At 46.1% G+C, this 20,681-nt stretch overlaps 10 protein-coding genes across 10 annotated transcripts; 7 read left to right on the forward strand and 3 right to left on the reverse strand.

Annotated features, from left to right (window-relative positions):
• The first annotated feature begins 42 nt into the window (after positions 1-42).
• On the forward strand, positions 43-2,705 carry Nup54 (nuclear pore complex protein Nup54). The gene is made up of 5 exons (XM_017177789.3): positions 43-275; positions 655-1,191; positions 1,264-1,630; positions 1,689-2,250; positions 2,310-2,705. Exons 1-5 carry the CDS (start codon positions 221-223, stop codon positions 2,649-2,651), a joined length of 1,863 nt encoding a protein of 620 aa, XP_017033278.1. The 5' UTR covers positions 43-220; the 3' UTR covers positions 2,652-2,705.
• LOC108082427 (uncharacterized) lies at positions 272-598 on the reverse strand. The gene is made up of 2 exons (XM_017177797.3): positions 447-598; positions 272-393 (listed from the first exon to the last, which is right to left on the reverse strand). The coding sequence occupies exons 1-2, from the start codon at positions 521-523 to the stop codon at positions 285-287; spliced, it is 186 nt and encodes a 61-aa protein (XP_017033286.1). The 5' UTR covers positions 524-598; the 3' UTR covers positions 272-284.
• Positions 2,706-2,834: 129 nt separating the features above from the next.
• On the forward strand, positions 2,835-4,669 carry LOC108082581 (uncharacterized). The gene is made up of 2 exons (XM_017178039.3): positions 2,835-3,375; positions 3,441-4,669. Exons 1-2 carry the CDS (start codon positions 2,974-2,976, stop codon positions 4,152-4,154), a joined length of 1,116 nt encoding a protein of 371 aa, XP_017033528.2. The 5' UTR covers positions 2,835-2,973; the 3' UTR covers positions 4,155-4,669.
• On the reverse strand, positions 4,158-5,638 carry Dera (deoxyribose-phosphate aldolase). The gene is made up of 3 exons (XM_017178037.3): positions 5,382-5,638; positions 4,728-5,311; positions 4,158-4,669 (listed from the first exon to the last, which is right to left on the reverse strand). The coding sequence occupies exons 1-3, from the start codon at positions 5,422-5,424 to the stop codon at positions 4,250-4,252; spliced, it is 1,047 nt and encodes a 348-aa protein (XP_017033526.1). The 5' UTR covers positions 5,425-5,638; the 3' UTR covers positions 4,158-4,249.
• Positions 5,639-5,724: 86 nt separating this feature from the next.
• LOC108082579 (putative ATPase N2B) lies at positions 5,725-7,650 on the reverse strand. Its single transcript, XM_017178036.3, has 4 exons — positions 7,083-7,650; positions 6,422-7,024; positions 6,093-6,353; positions 5,725-6,030 (listed from the first exon to the last, which is right to left on the reverse strand). The coding sequence occupies exons 1-4, from the start codon at positions 7,485-7,487 to the stop codon at positions 5,908-5,910; spliced, it is 1,392 nt and encodes a 463-aa protein (XP_017033525.1). The 5' UTR covers positions 7,488-7,650; the 3' UTR covers positions 5,725-5,907.
• Positions 7,651-8,741: 1,091 nt separating this feature from the next.
• Positions 8,742-10,826, forward strand: LOC108082335 (uncharacterized). Its single transcript, XM_017177665.3, has 5 exons — positions 8,742-8,944; positions 9,009-9,216; positions 9,277-9,463; positions 9,526-9,642; positions 9,703-10,826. The coding sequence occupies exons 1-5, from the start codon at positions 8,804-8,806 to the stop codon at positions 10,658-10,660; spliced, it is 1,611 nt and encodes a 536-aa protein (XP_017033154.1). The 5' UTR covers positions 8,742-8,803; the 3' UTR covers positions 10,661-10,826.
• Positions 10,827-11,260: 434 nt separating this feature from the next.
• Positions 11,261-13,415, forward strand: LOC108082367 (uncharacterized). Its single transcript, XM_017177708.3, has 5 exons — positions 11,261-11,656; positions 11,720-11,927; positions 11,993-12,179; positions 12,235-12,351; positions 12,413-13,415. The coding sequence occupies exons 1-5, from the start codon at positions 11,408-11,410 to the stop codon at positions 13,359-13,361; spliced, it is 1,710 nt and encodes a 569-aa protein (XP_017033197.2). The 5' UTR covers positions 11,261-11,407; the 3' UTR covers positions 13,362-13,415.
• Positions 13,416-13,992: 577 nt separating this feature from the next.
• LOC108082309 (luciferin 4-monooxygenase-like) lies at positions 13,993-14,862 on the forward strand. Its single transcript, XM_017177640.1, has 2 exons — positions 13,993-13,997; positions 14,058-14,862. The coding sequence occupies exons 1-2, from the start codon at positions 13,993-13,995 to the stop codon at positions 14,860-14,862; spliced, it is 810 nt and encodes a 269-aa protein (XP_017033129.1).
• An 856-nt stretch (positions 14,863-15,718) lies between these two features.
• LOC108082310 (uncharacterized) lies at positions 15,719-17,561 on the forward strand. Its single transcript, XM_017177641.1, has 5 exons — positions 15,719-15,859; positions 15,927-16,134; positions 16,191-16,377; positions 16,429-16,545; positions 16,607-17,561. Exons 1-5 carry the CDS (start codon positions 15,719-15,721, stop codon positions 17,559-17,561), a joined length of 1,608 nt encoding a protein of 535 aa, XP_017033130.1.
• An 841-nt stretch (positions 17,562-18,402) lies between these two features.
• LOC108082371 (uncharacterized) lies at positions 18,403-20,471 on the forward strand. Its single transcript, XM_017177712.3, has 5 exons — positions 18,403-18,569; positions 18,633-18,840; positions 18,899-19,085; positions 19,138-19,254; positions 19,322-20,471. Exons 1-5 carry the CDS (start codon positions 18,429-18,431, stop codon positions 20,274-20,276), a joined length of 1,608 nt encoding a protein of 535 aa, XP_017033201.1. The 5' UTR covers positions 18,403-18,428; the 3' UTR covers positions 20,277-20,471.
• The last annotated feature ends 210 nt before the right edge of the window (positions 20,472-20,681 follow it).

A 20,681-nucleotide genomic window follows, 5' to 3' on the forward strand; every position in this document is an offset into this window, starting at 1 on the left:
CTGCAAAACCAACAAGACATAGTTAAGATAATAAGCCAGTATTTTTTCGCTGTCAAGCTACAGCCACACTGTCACGCTCTTTGCAAAAAGCGCCAAAATTTTTACGTTTATTAGGCTTAAGACTAGTTTTATTTGATTAAATCCACGATTTTGTGAATAGGCCTTGTGGCAAGGCGACCCCAACAGTTCGACTTCGATTCAAGACCAAGAACCCGCCGGCATGTCCTTCTTCGGAGCCAACACATCGCTGGGAGCCACGAGCACGCCGGCCAAAAGTGAGTACCTCAAGCCCTCTTCTCTAGGTATTTGTGCGGCCCCTGGCCACCGAGAGGAGGTTGCAGCAGCTTCTTGGCGTCCTGCAGGCTGTGGAGGCGAATGTCCTTGGGATCGATGCTGCAGGAGATGGATATGAGTGTTAAGGAGAAGCTGAAGCGACAGAAGCTCACCCCTTTTGGCGGATCACGTAGGCTACGTAGCCGGCGAAGCCCAGCACCAGAAACAAGAGAATCAGAAGCACAGCCATTACCCGCTCAGTGTCCGCAGCAAACTAAGGCCAGCCTAAGTCGCAATCACAGATAAGATCCCAGGCGGAAGCTGAGTTACCCAATCACTGACCCCCTTTTTGTTTCTTTCCTTATCTCCTCGGCTCTACAGCTGGCGGTCTCTTTGGCTCCTCTTTCGGGGCAGCAGCCACCGGTCAACCAGCGCCCGCATTCGGAACTCCGGCCACAGCGGCGCCTGCATTCGGCACCCAGACATCGACACCGGCCTTTGGCGGCGGTACGGCCTTTGGAGCAGCCACCAGTGCTGCTCCCGCTTTCGGTGCTTCAACCGCCGCTCCTGCTTTTGGAACTGCAGCAGCTGCTCCGGCTTTTGGAGCCACCGCCTCGGCCTTTGGCAGTGCTCCGGCCTTTGGGACTGCCACCACAACAGCGGCAACCACGGGACTCGGAGGCAGTGGTTTCAGTGGCTTTGGCACAGCGCCAACAACAAGTTTGTTCGGTGCTCCGGCGACCAGTGCTGCGCCACCGGCTTTCAGTGGTTTCGGTCAGCCGGCAGCAACGAGTGTGGCGCCCGCAAGTGGATTTGCAGGCTTTGGGGCCACTACAACCTCGGCGCCAGCTTTCGGTGGCTTTGGCACAGCCACCAGCCAACCGTCCACTGGTTTTGGCGGCAGCGTTTTCGGATCCAGTGAGTCGCAAATTAACCAATTACCCATTGTCCTGGTTTTCCTAACCTGGTTCATGTTTTTTTTTTTTGCAGCCTTTGGGAAGCCAGCGAGTACGACAGTGACGCCGGGCTTTGGAGGATTCGGTGGGACCAGCTTTATGCTGGGTCAGCCACAGCAGCAGCCGGCTCCCATTTCCGCCGACGAGGCCTTTGCCCAGGCCATACTCAATGTGTCAATTTTTGGCGACGAACGGGATAATATCATTGCGAAATGGAACTATCTGCAGGCCATGTGGGGCACTGGCAAGCTCTTTTACTCGCAGAGTGCGGCTCCTGTGGATATCACTCCGGAGAACTATCTGTGCCGGTTTAAGGCCATTGGCTACAGTCGGATGCCGGGCAAGGACAACAAGCTGGGTCTGGTGGCCCTGAAATTTGATAGAGAGCTCTCAGCCATCAAGTAGGAGATGCACATAGACTATGTCTTTATCCTATTAATTCTTTAATACTATTTCCAGACCCCACCAGCAACAGGTTATACAGACGCTCCACAGCCTGTTTGGCAGCAAGCCCAATATGCTCGTCCACATTGATTCCATCAAGGAGGTGGACAATAAGAAGTGCCAGATGGTCATCTATCTGGAGGAGAAGTTGCAGCATGCACCCAATGAGAGCAAGCGCATACTGGCCACCGAGCTGAGCAACTACCTCAATCAGGCCTCGCTGAAGACACAACTCAATAATCTGGGTATAGTGGAAGCCTTGGCCTTGGTTTTGCCCGATGAAGATCAGATGAAAGAGTATTTGGAGAATCCGCCACGCGGCGTGGATCCGCGCATGTGGCGTCAGGCGAACTTTGACAATCCCGATGCCCGCCAGTTTATACCCGTGCCCATGATAGGTTTCAATGACTTAAAGTGGCGCGTGAAATGCCAGGAACATGAAACGGATACCCATGCTTTGTACATGAAGAAAGTGGAGTCGGAGCTGACGGAACTGAGGGCAAGACACTCCACAGCCACAGCAACGATACTAGAGCACAAGCGAAAGCTGGCCGAGCTGGGTCACAGGATACTAAGAGTAAGAATAAAATCCCTATAAATTGTTATATTTTACTAATTAGTCTCCTTAATTTTCAGATAATTGTTAAGCAGGAATGCAGCCGCAAGGTAGGCACTTCGCTTACCCCGGAGGAGGAGGCCATGCGCACCAAGCTCCAGAACATGCAGGCCGTGGTCTCTGCACCCACTCAATTCAAGGGCCGCCTTAGCGAGCTGCTCTCCCAGATGCGTATGCAACAGAATCAATTTGCAGGCAATGGTGGGGCAGAGTATGCCATAGGCAAGGAGGCGGAGGATGAATGGAATCACTTTCTGGCCATGCAGCAGAGCGCCATGGAGGTGCTAAACGAAACGGTCAAGAAGGATACCAAGGCGCTGGATATTATTATCAAGGGATTGCCCGAACTGCAGCAGTCGTGAGGCGGGGATTCCGATTTGTTGAATAAACCCACAGAGAGAGAGAGATGTATGTAAGTTGAACTATGATTTTCTTTGGTGGGGGAGGGAGAGTCATCGCCCAAGTCAACGAACAAGTTGTGGCCGTTACACTTTTGTGATTTAGCATTTCCTGCCGCTTTGAACTTGCACTTTTACAGGCAGGCAATGGAGTTTGAAACAATCGAAACGGGTTCACACATTGGGCGGCGGAAATAATTGTACTCTGGGTCAATGCACTTGCACACCGCGCCGCCGCCTCTAAATTGGCCAGGCTCTTGGACTCGAACTCGGACTCGGACTCATTATGAGTGACAAACGGTTCGTCGTTGTCGCTGGCAGGCAGTTCCAGTTTGTTCAACTCCACCGCCATCGAGCTATTGCTGTTACATTAACATTATTATGCGCTCTGGCGTGTGCATATATGTGCAGTTCGTCTAGTTTGTCTCGTTACATATTTATTTTCTTCGTGTGGGAAACTCGTTTTCTCCTGGGCTGGCTGGCTGGTTTGAGACTTCCGAGCTTCCGTTTGGAGTACTCGAAGCGCCACTATAAATGTTTAGGCCAGCTCCAAGGAGGCCTCACTCCGTGTGAGATCTCTGAAAGTGAAGGTGGTCCCATCCAAAAGCATCTATGTCCAGCGGAAAGTGATTTATTACCCTACAAAAAAAAAACACAGAAAACAAGCATAATGAGTGGTCTCCTAGTTGTGAGTCTCGGAAATCTATGTCGGAAGCACAGATAATTGGAATTATAATTCTCGCATCCTTGCAGCTGCTACTCTGCGCCTTTTGCTGCAGTGTGGCCGCCAAGCCGCCGGCAGCTCGGCGTGCCCAGTTCCATGACGATGTCCAGCTCATACATCCGCACATCATCAGCCTTGAGCGTTTGGAGCATTTGCTGCAACGTGCTGGTGAAATCTTTGGTCCCGCCTTGGAGGAAGATTCCATGGCGGAGGCCAGTAGCCAGGTGGAGGAGCACCAAGTGCAGCCCCAGCAGCGCTTGCTGCCACCCACTGAGCAGCCTTACAACTTTTACCTGCCACTGTACGACTATGTGGAACCCAAGTTGGATGAGAAAAGCAGAAGGCTGGAGAAGATTAATCCGCCGCCGCAGAAGCTGGAGCACAACTACTATGCGGACAAGCCAAAGAAGAAGCCAAAGAAGTTCAATGCGGCCACCAAGCACATCAATCTCAATCTCAAGTGGCTCAACACCTACGAGAAGGCCATGGGTGGAGCCAAGGCGCCCAAGGCCATGTATCTGGAGCAGGATGAGCGCAATCGCATCAACTTTGATGACTCCTTCTTTGCCGTGGACATGCAGGTGAAGGTGCCGGATAATCAGCCCCACAGGGAGGCAGGAGCACCCTCCGCCGAGCTTCTGCAGCATGGCGAAGAGCAGGCTGAGGAGGATCTAATGGCGGCTCCTGCGCAGCTGTCTTACAACTACAAGGCTCCTGCCCAGGTGAAGGAGCATCGCCTATAAAAGCTAGTTTTTGATTCGTTTTGTTTATAGGTTTTAGTCAGTTGTAAAAAAATGCTACAATATATGGTACACTCTGCGTGAGTGATGGCTAAGGCTCACTTTGCCTCCTTTTTCTTGCGCAGCTCCTTGCAGAACTCCTCGGCGCCAGCAGTGTCCTCTGGAGGTTGTATATTCTTGGCCTGCTCCTCTGCCTCCAGCTTGGCCACACCTTCGCGCACCACGCGCTCAATATCGTCCAGCAGGCCAGAGGCTCCAAAGCGGAATCTCTCGGGGCGTAGCCAGTAAATGCCAAGGGTCTCATTGACCAAGGTCATCCAGGCAATGGCATCGCGAACTGTTCTCACTCCGCCGGCCGGCTTAAGGCCAACAATCTGGCAGGTACGTCGCTTGAACTCCTGAATGGCAAAGATCATGACCAGGCCAACGGGCAGGGTGGCATTAACGGTCTCCTTGCCAGTGGAAGTCTTGATGAAATCCGCTCCAGCCAGCATGCATACCATGGCGGCCTTATAGACCTTTAAAGAAGAAGGGGTTATAGCTTTTTTTAGAGGGATTAGGTTCTCCATATCTTACATTCTCCATGGTGCCCAGTTCTCCAATGGCCAGAATGGTCTTCAGATGCGCCTTCTGCCCGCAGGCGCTGCGCATGAGAACCACCTCGTTGTACAAAGCCTCCCAGTCTCCCACGAGAGCCAACTGTCGGTTGATCACTATATCAATTTCTGTGGCTCCAGCCAGAATGGCATGGCTAATCTCCTGCAGACGCGTCTGTAGACCATACTGTCCGGTGGGAAAGCCTGTGGCCACTGCGGCTATAGCCACCCTGTCCAGCATATCGTACTGCTGCAGCGTCTGATAGGCATCCTTGACCCGGGCGGGATAAACGCAAACGGCGGCCGTGTGCATTTCCGGGATGAGGGAGCGATCAAAGTACTTGTCGAACAGCTGCGGCTCGAAGGGATAGCAGGCACGTAGGCACAGGCGACGCACATTGGCCGCAGTATCATCGCCAGCCAGGGTGGTGAGATCGGTGAGCATGAGAGCACGCAAAGCCCAGGCAACCTCATTGACACCGGTCACATGGCAGCGCTGGGAGACGGTCATGGCGATCTCCTCGATCTGACGTAGCGAGATGTTGACCACCAGCAGCGAGGGGTCTGCGGATGTTGAGAAATAGGGAAAAATATCCGTGAAATATAATTATTCCTTGTATTTACGAGGTCTCACCATATGGCAGGGTCTTGTTTACTTCCATTCCTTGATGCTCCATTCTGCTGTGCTTGTTGTCCACCCAAAAGATACTCTAACTAAACGATCTTGACCTTCTAATCTTCATCAAACCCAACCTCAACCGAAAACATAAATCTTATCAATCCGCGAGCGTTGCCAGATGGCGCGATTAACTGATAATTTTAGTGACTAACGAAACTGTGATCAGTTCACTGCAGTGACTCAAACTTGTGACTCGTTGTGAGTTGATTTTTCTAAAGTAAATATTTAAATAATAAGAAAAGCATTGCTAACTTTGTTTATTGCTTTATTTAAATTGCATTTGTAAATAAAGTAAATATTTAAATAATTACAAAGGCTTAGCTAACCTTGTTTATTGCTCTAATACTCGCGAAAAAGCACCTATAATGTAAGTCATTAAGTAACAAGAAATTTCGATTTAAAAACTCCACGGCACCGAGGTAGACTAATTAATTTATATGCGCTAATTGAACTACTATTGCTTGGTGATGATATAGGGGTTTTATCGTTGCTTGGCCCACTGCTCCCAGTATTCCCGCTTCTGCATCTCGTACAAACGCGAGACTGTGCGATCGAAGGCGAAGAGCTCCTCCTCGCCGGTGAAGAAGCTTGACTTGGATCCAGACTAAAAACATAAAAAAATTAGCTTAGAAAGTAGAAAAAAAGCTAGTATAAGGCAGTCCTCACCCCATGATCCAGTTTCAAGTCATCCATAAGCGCCCTATCCGAGTCGGAAAGGGCGCCAGAACCACTTGAAAAGCTAAACAGTTTCTCCAGCGGCACCTCCGCTGATATAACCACGCGTACACGGTTATTGTATAGCGTGTCTATCAGGGTTATAAAGCGTCGCATTTGGGACTTCAGATCCAGGGTGAGCTGGGGCACATCTCTGATGAGAACAGTGTGGAAAAATTGTCCTATTTGCAGGTAATCGCTGCCAGCCAGGGGCTAAAGAGAGGGAACACATTAGGCAATTTCCTTTGGTTACCTAATAACCTAATAACCAATTTACTTACGCGATCACAGAGCTCCGCAAAGGTGCTGTCCAGCACCTGACCACAGGTGCGACTGAACGTTAGATTTCTGCCAAAGTGTGTGATGGTTCGCGGCCTGATGATGTCGTTCTCCTCGGCGCACAGGATCTTAAACATGCGGTTCATGCTCCCCTCAGCATCCGTCTGACCCTTGACAAAGTAGTTAGTGTCGCCGGATTGGGCTATCCGCCGGTAGTCAATCGAATCCAGCTTGGAAGCCTTGCAGCGTTTCTGGAGCAGAGCGATGAAGGGCAGGAAGTTGGTCCTTTGCAGGCCATTCTTGTACAGATCCTCGGGATGCCGATTACTGGTGGCCACTACAACAATGCCGTGACGGAAAAGGTGCGTGAACAGGCGCTTCAGCACCATGGCGTCGGCTATGTCCGTCACCTGGAACTCGTCGAAGCAGATCAGCCAGGATTCGCGGGCAATCATATCGGCCACCGGCCTTGTGGGATCGAACGGCTCGGGTTTCTCCGAGTTGAAGGCACGACTGACAGGGCCCTGGCTCTGCTTAACCTCGTGGATGCGGGTGTGGACGTTGTTCATAAAGGCGGTGAAGTGAACGCGCTGCTTGCGGTCGATCTAGCAGACAAATTTCGGTTTATATTGAGCTGCTTCATGGAATTCCATAAATATTCACCTGAGTGCAGCAGTCGAAGAACAGGTCCATCAGTGTTGTCTTGCCCACACCCACGCTGCCGTAGAGGTAGAGTCCCTGTGGGGCATGACTGCCCGCGTTGGGATCATTATCATCCTCCTCCTCGGTGGCTTGCCTTCCGAAGAGTCGACTGAAGAAGCCGCCGCCGCCTCCACCGCCGCTCGTCCTGTAGCCATCCGGTCTGTACTTCTGGATCTTGTGGTACAGGGCATCCAGTTCCTTCATGGTCTGGAACTGCCTGTCATCGGTCATCAGCTGGCCGGAACTGACGCGCGCCTGGTATTCCTTCAGCGGGGTGAGGCCGCTCATGTGGCACACAGGTGCCCATAGCAGCAGCGGTTTCTGCCGCGAGCAGTGGACGACGAGCCTCAGGTGGTAGTGAAACATCGCGGAGCTGGACAACTAGTGCTTCTATCGGAGATGTCGTTCCTCGTCAACTAAACATTACATAAAACTAGAGATACGCTTCCGCGTTTCTTCCGCCAATTTTGATTGTTGGCCGTGAAATTTTCGCGGCCAGGGCTGCAGGCTCGAACAGCTGACACATGGCCAAGTCAGCTGGTTCACGAGAGTTGCCAGACTGATGGAAATATGGGGATTTGGGAAAGCAGGCAATTACCGTTATAATTGAAATGTGAAATAAATTAAATAAATTTTATTTTTTATTTATATTCATGACTAAGGAAGAAGCGATATTTTAATGTGGAGTTAAAGTTGGTAAAATCTATAGTTGATGCATTAAAAATATGTTTAAAGATGGGTAAGTCCTAAGCAGATATTGAAAAAGTGGACTTTGATAGAAATTCGATTTAATTTAAAACTGAATAAGTTTAGTTAATCATATTTTATTTTAAGCCCTTCTTTAAATGAAAATGAAACTCTATTTCACTGCAAGTTCTTCCTGTAACACCTATACAAGTTTCTATACCACATAAAACAGTAGCAAATTAATAAGGAATTTTATCTTAGCGATAGCACGTTTAAATCACATTTTTTCTACTTGTAAACCTTGCTCCTAATACTGTGTTATGTAGGGCTTATAAAGCATATAAACCTTCATTAATAGCCACCAAATCTCATCAGCTATATAAATGGGCAATGATCGGTGCAACTTCCTGGGTGATTGCATAGTTCTCGTGATTTGATTCATAGTTAGTCAGGTGTTTTGCGTGGATCAGTATTTCCTTTTTATTTATAACGGCACTTAATGGGATTTTCTTTTGTTTCGATTTAGCATTCAATGGGAAACAGATTAGATAAAGGAAATACTATCAACTGTCTGCATATTTAGGATCATCCATACCCACATACACCCTGTAAAGATTGTTTATTGGTTTCCGATGACTTTATTGATAAACAAAGATTGCAGTTTAGCACTAAATTACGTAGTTACTTTTGTAATAAAGAAGAAACTAGATGGATTATGCCCCACATAAACTTAAATCGTAAGGTACTTGAAACTTTAAGCCAGGGTATAAAATAGTCATGGCCTAGGCCAAACAACAACGTTGTGCACTATCTCCTGCAGGCACAGATAAGATGTTACAGGTGTTAGCCACTTACCATGGATCCACTCAAGGTGCCCATCGAGACGGGATTTCCAGAGCTCTTCCTCTATATAAAGGGAACTGCAACTACCCGCGATCACCAGAGTCGACTGCAGTTTGTAAAGGCGCGTTGAAGTTCTATAAGGAATCCGAATCATGGCCATGATACCAGTTAGTTACAATGAAAAGGATAATGTCTGGAGCGGAGCCAAGCGCAATTCTATATTCAACTATGACTCCTCCGTGGGTAAGATTATATTCAACAACATGAAGAACTGGCCCAAGAACGTGTGTCAGGTTAGTCGGAGCGAAGAAGGACTTCCATTGCTAGTAGATATATGATCTCAAATCATACCTCCAGATTTGCGACCTCGATGGCGTCTCGGTTACCTTTGAGCAGGGACTCACCTGGGCCATTCGTATAGCCCAGTATCTGAAGAAGCGAGGACTCAATCATAAGGATATAATAGGTATTGCAGCCAAGAACTCTACCTATGTGATGCCTCTGGGAGTTGCTTGCCTGATGAACGGAACACCCTTTCATGCAGTTAACCCCATGCTGGATGAGGGTTTGTAAAATTAAAATATTTTAAAGAAATTATAAATTTTACTATACTTTTCAAACTCAGGAACCTTGACCCATGTCTTTGCCATCACAAAGCCCTCTCTGATCTTCTGCGATGGTCATGAGTATGACAAGGTTCACAAGGCCACTGTTGGTTGGCATCCGGAGATCTACACCCTCACCGATCATGTTGAGGGAGTTCAGAGCATTGAGACCTTGCTGGACCCCACAGCCACCGAAAGGATGTATCAGTAAGTTCCAGAAAACTCTCACTAATGGGTTAGCTAATGAGGAAAACCTTAACCTAATCCAGACCGGAACCTCTGAAGGAGGGAGGCGACCAGACCGTGGCCATCTTGTGCTCTTCGGGAACTACTGGCTTGCCCAAGGCCGTGTGCATTTCCAACAGCATTCTCATTCAGGACAGCATGTGAGTTTATACTCTTAGTTTTCAACGATTATTTCTTAATATTAGATAATCTTTTCTCAGGTTGGTCAACAGCGAATCGGTGATCTTTATAGGAAGTTGTCTGGATTGGATCACTGGCCTGTGGGCCTTTGTATTCAGCACTGTTTTTGGATGCACCAGAATCATCAGCAGCAAACCCTTTGCTCCCGATTACTTTGTGGGTTTGGTGAAGAAGTACAAAATCAACTATGCCGTCCTGCCACCCCGTCACCTCTCGGCTTTGATCACCTGTCCGGAGGCCAATCCGGAAGCCCTGGCTCCTATTACACACCTCAACTATGGCGGTGGAGCCGTATCCCTAGCCACTTTGCAGCGATCGCAGGAGCTTTGCAAGAAGGCCATGTTTAATTCGGGTTACGGCATGACCGAGGTGGGCGCCATCACGATCAATATTGGCATCAGCAACGTCTCCTCAGCGGGCAGACCCATTCCGGGCGTTAAGATTCGCATTGTGGACGAGGAGGGCAAGAACCAAGGGTACAACCAGGTGGGCGAGATCTTTGTGCACACGGGACAGGCCTGGAATGGCTACTATGGCAATCCCGTGGAGACTCGTCGCATGCAGGACTTCGAGGGCTGGTTCCACACCGGCGACCTGGGCTACTTCGATGACCAGAACTTCCTGTATATTGTGGATCGCAAGAAGGAGATTCTCAAGTACCAGGGTCTTCACTACTGGCCCACCGAGATCGAGAGCGTCATCACGGAGCTGCCACAGGTGCAGGATGTCTGCGTGGTGGGCATCTACGATGAGCGGGAGGGCGATGCCGCAGGAGCTTTGGTGGTGAAGAGCAAGGGAGCCAACATAACGCCCAAGGAGATTGTAGAGCATGTGGCTAAGCGACTGCCTGCCGTGCAGAAGCAACTAAGAGCTGGCGTCCAGTTCACCGACAAGCTGCCCGCCAATGTCAATGGCAAGACGTTGCGTAAGGTGGCACGCGACATTTTTGTTGCCCAAAGTGGCACGTGTGGAAAGTGAGATCTTAACGTGTTCGAGCCAACGTAGTTGAGTTTTTGTTTTTATTAATCATAAGTGCGGGAAGATAATTGCAACACTTTAAATTATTGTTGAAGTGCTCTGCTCGAGGGTCTCGATAGTGAAGTGACCTTTGGTTTGCAATAAATTGTAACTGCAAGAAAACTAAGCCTCCTAATATCTGTGACAGGCTGGGATTACAAGTAGAAATGGGTTTACTAAAGGTGTACCAATAAGTGCTTTTGATTATAAAGCAATTTTTTTTTAGATATGGCTATCAAAGTGTTCATTTTGAATTAACTCCTAAAACTAGAATTAATTTCCTTACCAGCAATTTGCTGGTTGTTTCCGAACCTAAATTTCAGGCGCCTAAAAGTATGTCTTAGGAGTTCAAATATTCATTATCCTCGAATAAGTTGCTAATTAATTAAGTGGCTTTTTATGGTGTTACTCCTCATAGAAACAAACAATCAGGGATTTTCTAGAATTTAATCAATGGGGGACTTATCTCCTAAGACCTCTCAGAAAATCCCATTAACTTGGCATTTATTAAGCATTTCTTAAAGAGACCAAGGCTTTATCTTAACAAATCTTACCCACAAATCGTGCGATGTTTGTGATCAGGGTTCATAGTTTTTTACTTAAGTAAATGCTTCTGATAAGATAGGCAGGGCTGCTTAATAAGTATTATGTGTGTATTTCCAGGTTATCACTACACGTCACAATCAAGAATCAGGTGTATCCCAATTGATGCAGGTCATTCATTACTTGCTATTTTTTTTGTGCCTCTTTTTCGCTATAAAAACGGTTCCCCCTGACCAAGAACGGCATTATAGCTTTTTCTTTAGAGACCAAGAGATGGGCGCACTACCAACTACTTACGATGCAAGCGAACGGGTCTGGATTGGTCCCAAACGGGATAATATGTACACCGATGAGACGTCAATAGGCAAGGTAATATGCAACAACATGAGGAATTGGCCAAAGAATGTCTGCCAGGTAAGTTAAACACAAAGAAAAAAACATAAATTGAGAATCAGAGATAACCAAACCTGAAAACAGATAAACGATACGGATGGCGTGGCAGTCACCTTTGATCAGGCCATCACATGGGCCATTCGCATAGCTCAGTTATTCAAGAAGAAGGGTCTAAAATATCCGGATATTATAGGCCTGTCAGTCAGGAACTCCACCTATGTGATGCCCCTCGGAGTGGCCTGTTTTTTAAATGGGACACCCTTTCATGCCATCAATCCGGTAATGGATGAAGGTTGGTATTTATACGATCAAAGGTTATTTGCAGACTTCTTACAATTTATTATAATTTTTCTTTAGCCACCATGACCCACGTTTTTTCCATAACCAAGCCAAGAATTATATTCTGCGATGGACAGGAATACGAGAAGGTGCGAGCCGCCACTAAAGAATGGGAAGCAGAGATTTATACAGTCACAGATCCTATTCAGGGGGTCCCACACATAGAAAGTCTTCTGGAGCCCACACCCACTGAATTATTTTACCAGTAAGAAAATAATCTTCAGTCTTAAACTGTTAGTAACAACTCCAGCTTCTTTCAGGCCAGAACCTTTAAAATATGGAGGCGAGCAGACAATGGCCATTCTGTGCTCCTCGGGAACTACTGGCCTGCCAAAAGCTGTCTGCATTTCCAATGCGGTTTTGCATGTAAATTACTTGTGAGTTTATAATTTATTTCAAAGGTTTTTGAACTATATACCAAATATTTTACCTTCACAGCATGATGAACAGCGAATTGGTGGTATTTTCAGCCAGTGGTCTTGACTGGTACAGTGGACTGTCCTCTCTTTTGTTTGGAACAGTGATCGGCTGCACCCGCATCATAACCAACAAGCCCTATTCGCCGGCTTACTTTGTGGAGCTCGTGGAGAAGTACAAGATCAACAGCGTCATTCTGCCTCCCCGCCACTTGTCTGCTTTGATCAATTATCCTGGAGCCTCAAAGGAAGCCTTGGTCTCTATTCGACACATAACCTATGGCGGCGGCTTTACCTCCATGACCACACTGAAAAAGGTACAGGAACTCTGTCCAGGTGCCATGCTCACCTCTGGCTATGGAATGACGGAGGTGGGTGGCGTGACCTTCAATATGGGACTGGGTAATGCCAACACTGCCGGCAAGCCACTGGCGGGTGTGAAGATACGGATTGTGGATGAGGATGGCAAGTACCTGGGATACAACGAGACGGGGGAGATCTATGTGCACAATGGTCTGCCCTGGAATGGTTACTTTGGCAATCCCCTGGAGTCGCGGCGCATGCAGGACTATCAGGGCTGGTTCCACACCGGCGACCTGGGCTACTTTGACGAACAAAATCAACTCTTTGTGGTGGATCGCAAGAAGGAGATCTGCAAGTACCAGGGCAACCACTATTGGCCCTCCGAAATCGAGGGCGTCATATACGAGCTGCCCCAGGTGGAGGAAGTCTGTGTGGTGAGCATCTACGATGAGCAGCAGGGAGATGCCGCTGGTGCTCTGGTGGTCAAGAGGCAGGGAACCTCGATCACGGCGCAGGAGATTGCGGATCATGTGGCCAGGAGATTGCCGGCTGTTCAGAAGCAACTCCATGCCGGTGTCCAGTTCACGGACAAGTTGCCAGCCAATCAGAATGGAAAGACATTAAGAAGGGTGGCGCGGGAGGAGTTTTTGGCCAAAAAGGAAAAATAAATATTTGCGATAATTACTCAAACACAAGGATTTTAGTTAATTATTTATTTCTTATGATATTATTGAGATCGTTTGAGTGGCTCCTAAAAATGTGTTAATTTTGTGAAGAACCGAACCAATAAACCGAAAAACAAACAAAAAAATCGATTATTTCTATCGCCTAAAAGTATGTCTTAACAAATTACGATAATCAAAAAGTTTTAATATTGAACAATGTTTGCAGGGGGCCGGCTTTAAGCTGAAATGCACTCGATAAGAAAAACACGTAGACTTTTCGGGGTTTTACGCGACGTGCGTCGATATGTTTATTGTAGAAGGTAAATTGGTACTAAACAATACAAAAGAAACTAAAGCTAGGGAGAGCGGATTAGAAGCTCTATGGACTGGAAGTCCGGAGGGAGAGGGAGAGAAAGAGAGCGCTTACGGGATCATTGGAGGCTGGTAGCAGGATCACACTGCCTCCAGAAATTAACTGGCGTGAACAAACAATTTTAAAATATGATACTACATTTTTGCGGCAATGTATTCTAGGCATTTAAAAAGTATATTTATCAAAGCCAAATTTATCAAGAAAAAAGTAGTCAATATTTCATTGTTCCATTATCGTTAGCATTCAGTTTCACTCACAGAAATGGTGTAAATTTTAATCTTTAATGGTTATATTTTACACGCGCCTATAATAAACTGGTTGGTAAGGAAGTATTGGATCACCGATTGCATACTGGCACCATGTCGCTTCTCCACACTTATCAACTGTCCCGAGGCAACGCCGGAGGCCCTGGCCTCCCTTAAAAGCTTGAACTATGGTGGAGGTTCCATTTCTCTGGCCACTTTGCAGAGAACCCAAGAGCGCTACAAGCACGTCCGGATTGATACCGGCTATGTTATGTCGGAATCGGGACCCATAACTTTTAATCTGACTAACAAGAATATCTCCTCGGCGGGCAGTCCTGCACCGGGTACAAAGGTACGCATCGTGAACGAAGATGGAAAAAATCTGACTTTTAATGAGGTCGGGGAGATCCTTGCATACACGGGTCGACCTTGGAAAGGATATTATGGCAACCCCGAGGAGACGCATCGCATCCAAGACGCCGAGGGCTGGTTCCACACCGGCGACCTAGGCTACTTCAATGAGGAAAACAATCTCTACTTGGTTGACCGTATAAGAGAGGCCCTCAAGTATCAGGGACTCCAGTACACACCCGGCGAGATCGAGGATGTTATTATGGAGCTGCTCCAGGTTCAGGATGTGTGTGTTGTGGGTGTCTATAATGAGCGGGCGGGTGATGAAGCCGGTGCCTTGGTGGTGGTGAATGAAGGATCATTTATTTCAGAGAAGGAGATAGTGGATCATGTGGCCAAGCGGATATCCGCCGTGCAGAAGCAGCTGCGGCTGGGAGTTCAGTTTACGGAAAAACTGCCAGTGAATGTCAATGGCAAGAAGATACGGATTGCAGCACGCGAGGAATTTCTTAAGAAGAAGGCAGAGGCTAAGTAAGGCCGACTTAACTATATATTGTTACTAAATTAGGAGAGCTTCAGTATTTTGTGATTAAATGGATAATTACTGTAAACGCCAAAATGAATCCGGTATAATATGATCTTTATTATTTTAACACACTTTCGACTTCTCTCAATTAACGCACGCCACCGAATGCCTCGGCGTCGCTTCTTTTCCTCTACTTATACCTTCCGATGCGTAAGCGAGATAGGTATACATACGTATTTATCCCTTAATGCTAATGTATGAGATAGACAGAGATGACAGTGTTATACTTAATTCTAACGGGGCTTTTATCTTGTATGCCTCTTCAATACAATGGGCTTTATCCTGACTCTATGCTAATACAATGTACAGTGGGCCTTATGTGTATCTAGCCTACCACATTACCTACCCACTTTGCTTTCCATCTCAAAGTTTGATTAGATACGAAAAATCGCTGAACCATCATGAGTTTGATAAGACTTACTCCAAAAGCTAACCAAGCATGACTCTAGTTTTTTTCTTATTCCTTTGCAAACAAAAGGTATTTTGGATAAATATATTTTTAACAAGAAGATGTTTTTTTAAATAATTTAATAAAATTAAATTCTCTTTCCCATTTATTTATAATTGAAATAAACTGAAGCCCCAAAAAGAGGGTCCAAGAGTCAATGCCCGAAAATGGTAATAACCTGGTCCGCTGAACTTTGGACTGCGAATGATAGTGAGTACAGAAGTAACCACCACCCCGCAAAGGCCAGTTAACCTTCTTGTTCTGCTTTCGAGCCAACGACTATAAATTAAACTTTATAGTGCCAAGTGGTTCAGTAGTCTAGTGGCTGTGATTGACAGAGCAAAGAGCAAACAAACAATGGAACCAGCATCAGTGACATTTAGTGAGCTGGTTAGAGTCTGGAGGGGATCTCCGAGGAATTCAACTTATCACCATGACACCTCCATGGGCAAAATAATATTTAACACCATGAAAACCTGGCCCAAGAACATTTGTCAGGTTAAATAAAATCTTAATGTAGCTCAATAGGTTGTCTTTTTTTAAAGATTTTCCCTTAAACTTTTAGATAAACGACATTGATGGCATGACTGTGACCTTTGATCAAGCCCTTATTTGGGCCATTAGGATAGCCCAGTTCTTCAAGAAGCGTGGTCTTGGACACAAGGATGTCATTGGCATTGCCATAAAGAACTCTACTTATGCAATGCCATTGGGAGTGGCTTGCTTTCTGAATGCAACACCCTTTCACTCCATAAACACCTTGTTAGATGAAGGTTGGGTTTAAGGGTTAAAGTTTAACTTTAAGTTAATAATTAAATATATTTTGCAGCCACCACTACCCATGTGTTTTCCATCACCAAACCATCTATGATATTCTGCGATGGATGCGACATTAAGAAAATAAAAGCAGCTACCATTGGCTGGAGCCCTGAGATCTATACCCTCACCGACCACGTTTATGGAGTGCCGAGCATTGAATCTCTTTTGGATCCCACCTCCACTGAGAGAACTTACCAGTAAGTATATATTGATGGTCCAGCTTGATTGTAAACCCCATATACGTTTAGACCCGAACCACTAAAGGAAGGTGGAGACCAAACAGTGGTAATTCTGTGCTCTTCAGGAACTACTGGCTTGCCAAAAGCCGTGTGCATCTCCAATAGTATTCTTTACAACGACAGCATGTAAGTTGGAGATTATTAAGCCCAAAGATCCAAAGGTTAACTTGGAAATTTCTTCCCCCAGGGTGGCTAGTAGTGAGTTCGTCATCTTCACGCCCAGTTGCCTGGACTGGTTTACTGGACTGGTGACGTTCATGTTCAACACCGTTGCGGGTTGCACGAGAATCCTAACCAGCAAGCCCTTCACCCCGGAGTACTTTGTGCAGCTGGTAAAAAAGTACAAGATCAACGTTGCCGTTCTGCCACCTATACACCTGTCCGCCTTGGCCAGTTGTCCGGATGCCACGCCAGAGGCTCTGGCCTCCATTATGAACATTCATTACACTGGCGGCTGGGTTTCCCTGGGCACACTCCGAAAGATCCAGGACATATGCATGTTTGCTCTCATAAGCACTGGTTATGGAATGACCGAAATGGGAATCGTAACGGCCAACGCTGGGATCAACAATCTATCATCGGTGGGCAGACCAGTTCCAGGTGTCCAGATGCGCATCGTGGATGAGGAGGGAAAAAACCTGACATACAACCAAGTGGGTGAGCTGTATGTTCACACGAATCGGGTTTGGAATGGTTACTATGCAAATCCTAAGGAAACTCGGAACCTGCAAGACTCTGAGGGCTGGTACCACACCGGAGATCTGTGCTACTTTGATAAATGCAATTTTCTGTATATGGTGGATCGTAAGAAGGAAACTCTTAGGTATGGTGGGGTCACCTACTGGCCCACTGAGATCGAGAGCATTATATCTCAGCTGCCTGACGTGCAGAATGTTTGCGTGGTTGGCATCTACGATGAAAGGGTTGGGGATGAGGCTGGTGCCTTGGTGGTCAAGAGTCCTGGAAGCGAAGTCAGTGGTCAAGATATTGTGGACTATGTGGCCAGGCACTCGACTGCCAAGGAGAAGCAGCTCCATGCTGGAGTCCAGTTCACCGAGAAACTGCCCAGTAATGCCAATGGAAAGACCTTACGCAAGGCAGCACGCGATGAATTTGCTGCCAAAAGGGGGCTTTCAAATTAGAATTCTATTATTTTCTTATCAAATGTTAATTACAATTTCTCACAAGAGTATTTTTTTATGAATGAAAGTTCTTATTAGTGATTAGATTATAATTTGTAGATAAGTCAAGGTGCTGCGAGCACAATCAAGGGCAATATAATCCGTTTATTGATAAGGCTTTAAATAAACAATTGTTTTTAAATGATTTGATATCTGTCTGTTCTTTATTCGAATGTGGAACTTCTATAAAAAGAAGTTATAGATAAGATAGTTCCTTACTTAGTGTAGTTATTCTCTTAGAATATCTATAACTTGGAATCATTATCTTTGAGCAATGTTGTCTTAGATTTATACCTACATATTTGACTTGTTATCTATCTGAACATTATATAATTATAATAAATCAAAACGTAAATCAACTAAGTTTAAGTAACTTTAATCAAAGATGATGAAATTATTATTTAATTACCCCTTAGCGGGGCCCCGCTTCGATTTCTTAAATTCGATATGAAAACTGCTGAGCAAGCATGATGTGAATTTGATTAAGATCAACCAAAAAGCTGAGCGAGTATGATTTGAACTTTTTTTTCATTGTAAATATCTGCAATAAATTGATAGTACACTAGGCTAGGTTCGGTTCTACGCACTTGCTGCAGTTGTGAAATCAAATTGATTAGGGTATCGAGCAGTCAATACCAAAATCTGTCTATAGTCTGATGTTTGCTGAACTTTCGACTTCGTCTGATAAGTCAGTACAGAGGTTAGCTATTCCTATTTTGCGATGTTGTATTCTTTCTGGCTCACTATAAATACCACTTTCTTGATCGGATTGTGGCAGTCGTCTACAGTTTGTCGTTCGAAGCGGACTTTGTGAAGCATTACAAAAACATGGCCCTACCAATAGCCACATTTGATGAGCAGGAGAGGATCTGGAGTGGGGCAACGAGGACCTACACCTACAACCATAATACCTCCGTGGGTAAAATAATATTTAATACCATGAGGACTTGGCCCAAGAATGTGTGTCAGGTGAGGCGATCTCTGATATTTCTATATGAATATAGGTCTTAAAAGGTAAACTCTCCGAAACAGATAAACGAAGCAGATGGAGTAGAGACCACCTTTGAGCAAGCCCTCACTTGGGCCGTCAGGATAGCCCAGTTCTTCAAGAAGCGAGGACTTGGTCACAAGGATGTCATAGGCATCTCTATTCAAAACTCCACCTACGCAATGCCTCTGGGAGTGGCTTGCTTTCTGAATGCAACACCCTTTCACTCTATAAGCACTTTGCTAGACGAAGGTTGGTATCGGGATTTATGGCAAGAAATTTCTTTTTAACCATAGAATCTCCTTTGTAGCCACCACTACCCATGTGTTTTCCATTACCAAACCATCTGTGATATTCTGCGATGGAGTTGACATCCGGAAAATTCAGGCAGCTACCGTGGAATGGAACCCAGATATTTTTACCTTAACTGACCACATTTCAGGAATTCCCAGCATCGAAACCCTCCTCGATCCCACCTCCGCTGAGTGTGCTTACCAGTAAGTTTAAAATGGTTACCTAAACTTTAAAAATAAACCAAAATGCTCCTAGACCTGAACCCCTGAAGGAAGGTGGTGACCAAACTGTGGCGATTCTGTGCTCCTCGGGAACAACAGGCTTGCCAAAGGCTGTGTGTATCTCTAACAACTACCTTTTAGGTGACACAATGTGAGTTTTACATCTTTTATTCGCCTGATGAATCTCTGTAATAATTATATAATCTGTTCCTTGCCAGGATGGCCACCAATGAAATGTCCATCTTTACGCCCAGCTGCCTGGACTGGCTGACTGGCCTGGTGACCTTCATGTTCAACACGCTCTCCGGCTGCACTCGTATCATAAGCAACAAGCTCTTCACGCCAGAGTATTTCCTGAAAATGGTGGAGAAGTACAAGATCAACATTGCTGTTTTGCCGCCCAGATATCTCTCTGCCCTAGTGACCTGTCCAGATGCCACTCCTGAGGCACTGGCTTCCATTATGAATGTGCACTTCACCGGAGGCTGGGCTTCCAATGCCACTTTGCAGAAGGTCCAGAATCTGTGCAAGAATGCGCTCTTAACCTGTGGCTATGGAATGACCGAGATGGGAATTGTTACGGCCAATGCAGGACTTGTCAATCTTTCTTCTGTTGGCAAACCCGTTCCAGGTGCCAGGATGCGCATCGTGGATGAGGAGGGAAAGAATCTGACATACAACCAGGTGGGTGAGCTGTATGTTCACACAAATCGAGTATGGAATGGTTACTATGGAAATCCGGAGGAGACTCGTAACCTGCAGGACTCTGACGGCTGGTACCACACCGGGGATCTGGGCTACTTCGATGAGCAGAACTTCCTCTACATTGTGGATCGTAAGAAAGAGATGCTGCGCTACGAAAGCCTTAGCTACTTCCCTACCGAGATCGAGAGCATCATCTCGCGGATGCCCCAGGTGCAGGATGTGTGTGTGGTTGGCATCTACGATGAAAGGATTGGCGATGAAGCTGGTGCCTTGGTGGTGAGGATCCCAGGTTCCCAGGTGAGTGCCCAGGACATTATTGACTATGTGGCCAAGCACTTGCCTGCCAAGGAGAAGCAGCTTCATGCCGGAGTCCAGTTCATCGACAAATTGCCGAGTAATGCCAATGGCAAGACCTTGCGCAAGGCCGCACGAGATGTATTTATTGCCAAAAAAGGGGCTCGCAATTGAGACATATAAACCATATTAATCTTAACGCTAGAAAGCTTTTTTTATGAATGAAATTCCTTATCGGGGAAGTCTTTCTATATACTATATGTTGATAAGAAAACTACTTATAAACCGAAACCAAAGGCTGTCGAGATAGTAAAAAATGTAAACAAAAACTAAAGTGTTATAAACTGATAAGAGAAAAGAGCAACTGAAAAAAATACAAACAAAATACTTATACTTTAATCAGTTGAGTTGCTATACATTATGGGAGATTCTATATAGATCAAACTCTAAAACGTTATCTATAAATTTCTTATGTTCCGATATATATAGTATATTCTACTGAACCCAAAAACATTCTAAAGAAAACACTCAAACCCTTAATGTTTGCTTAGTTTTAATGTTTAAATAATCGTTAATTGC

The sequence above is a fragment of the Drosophila kikkawai genome, chromosome 2R (genome assembly GCF_030179895.1).
Source record: "Drosophila kikkawai strain 14028-0561.14 chromosome 2R, DkikHiC1v2, whole genome shotgun sequence".
Taxonomy (NCBI): domain Eukaryota; kingdom Metazoa; phylum Arthropoda; class Insecta; order Diptera; family Drosophilidae; genus Drosophila; species Drosophila kikkawai.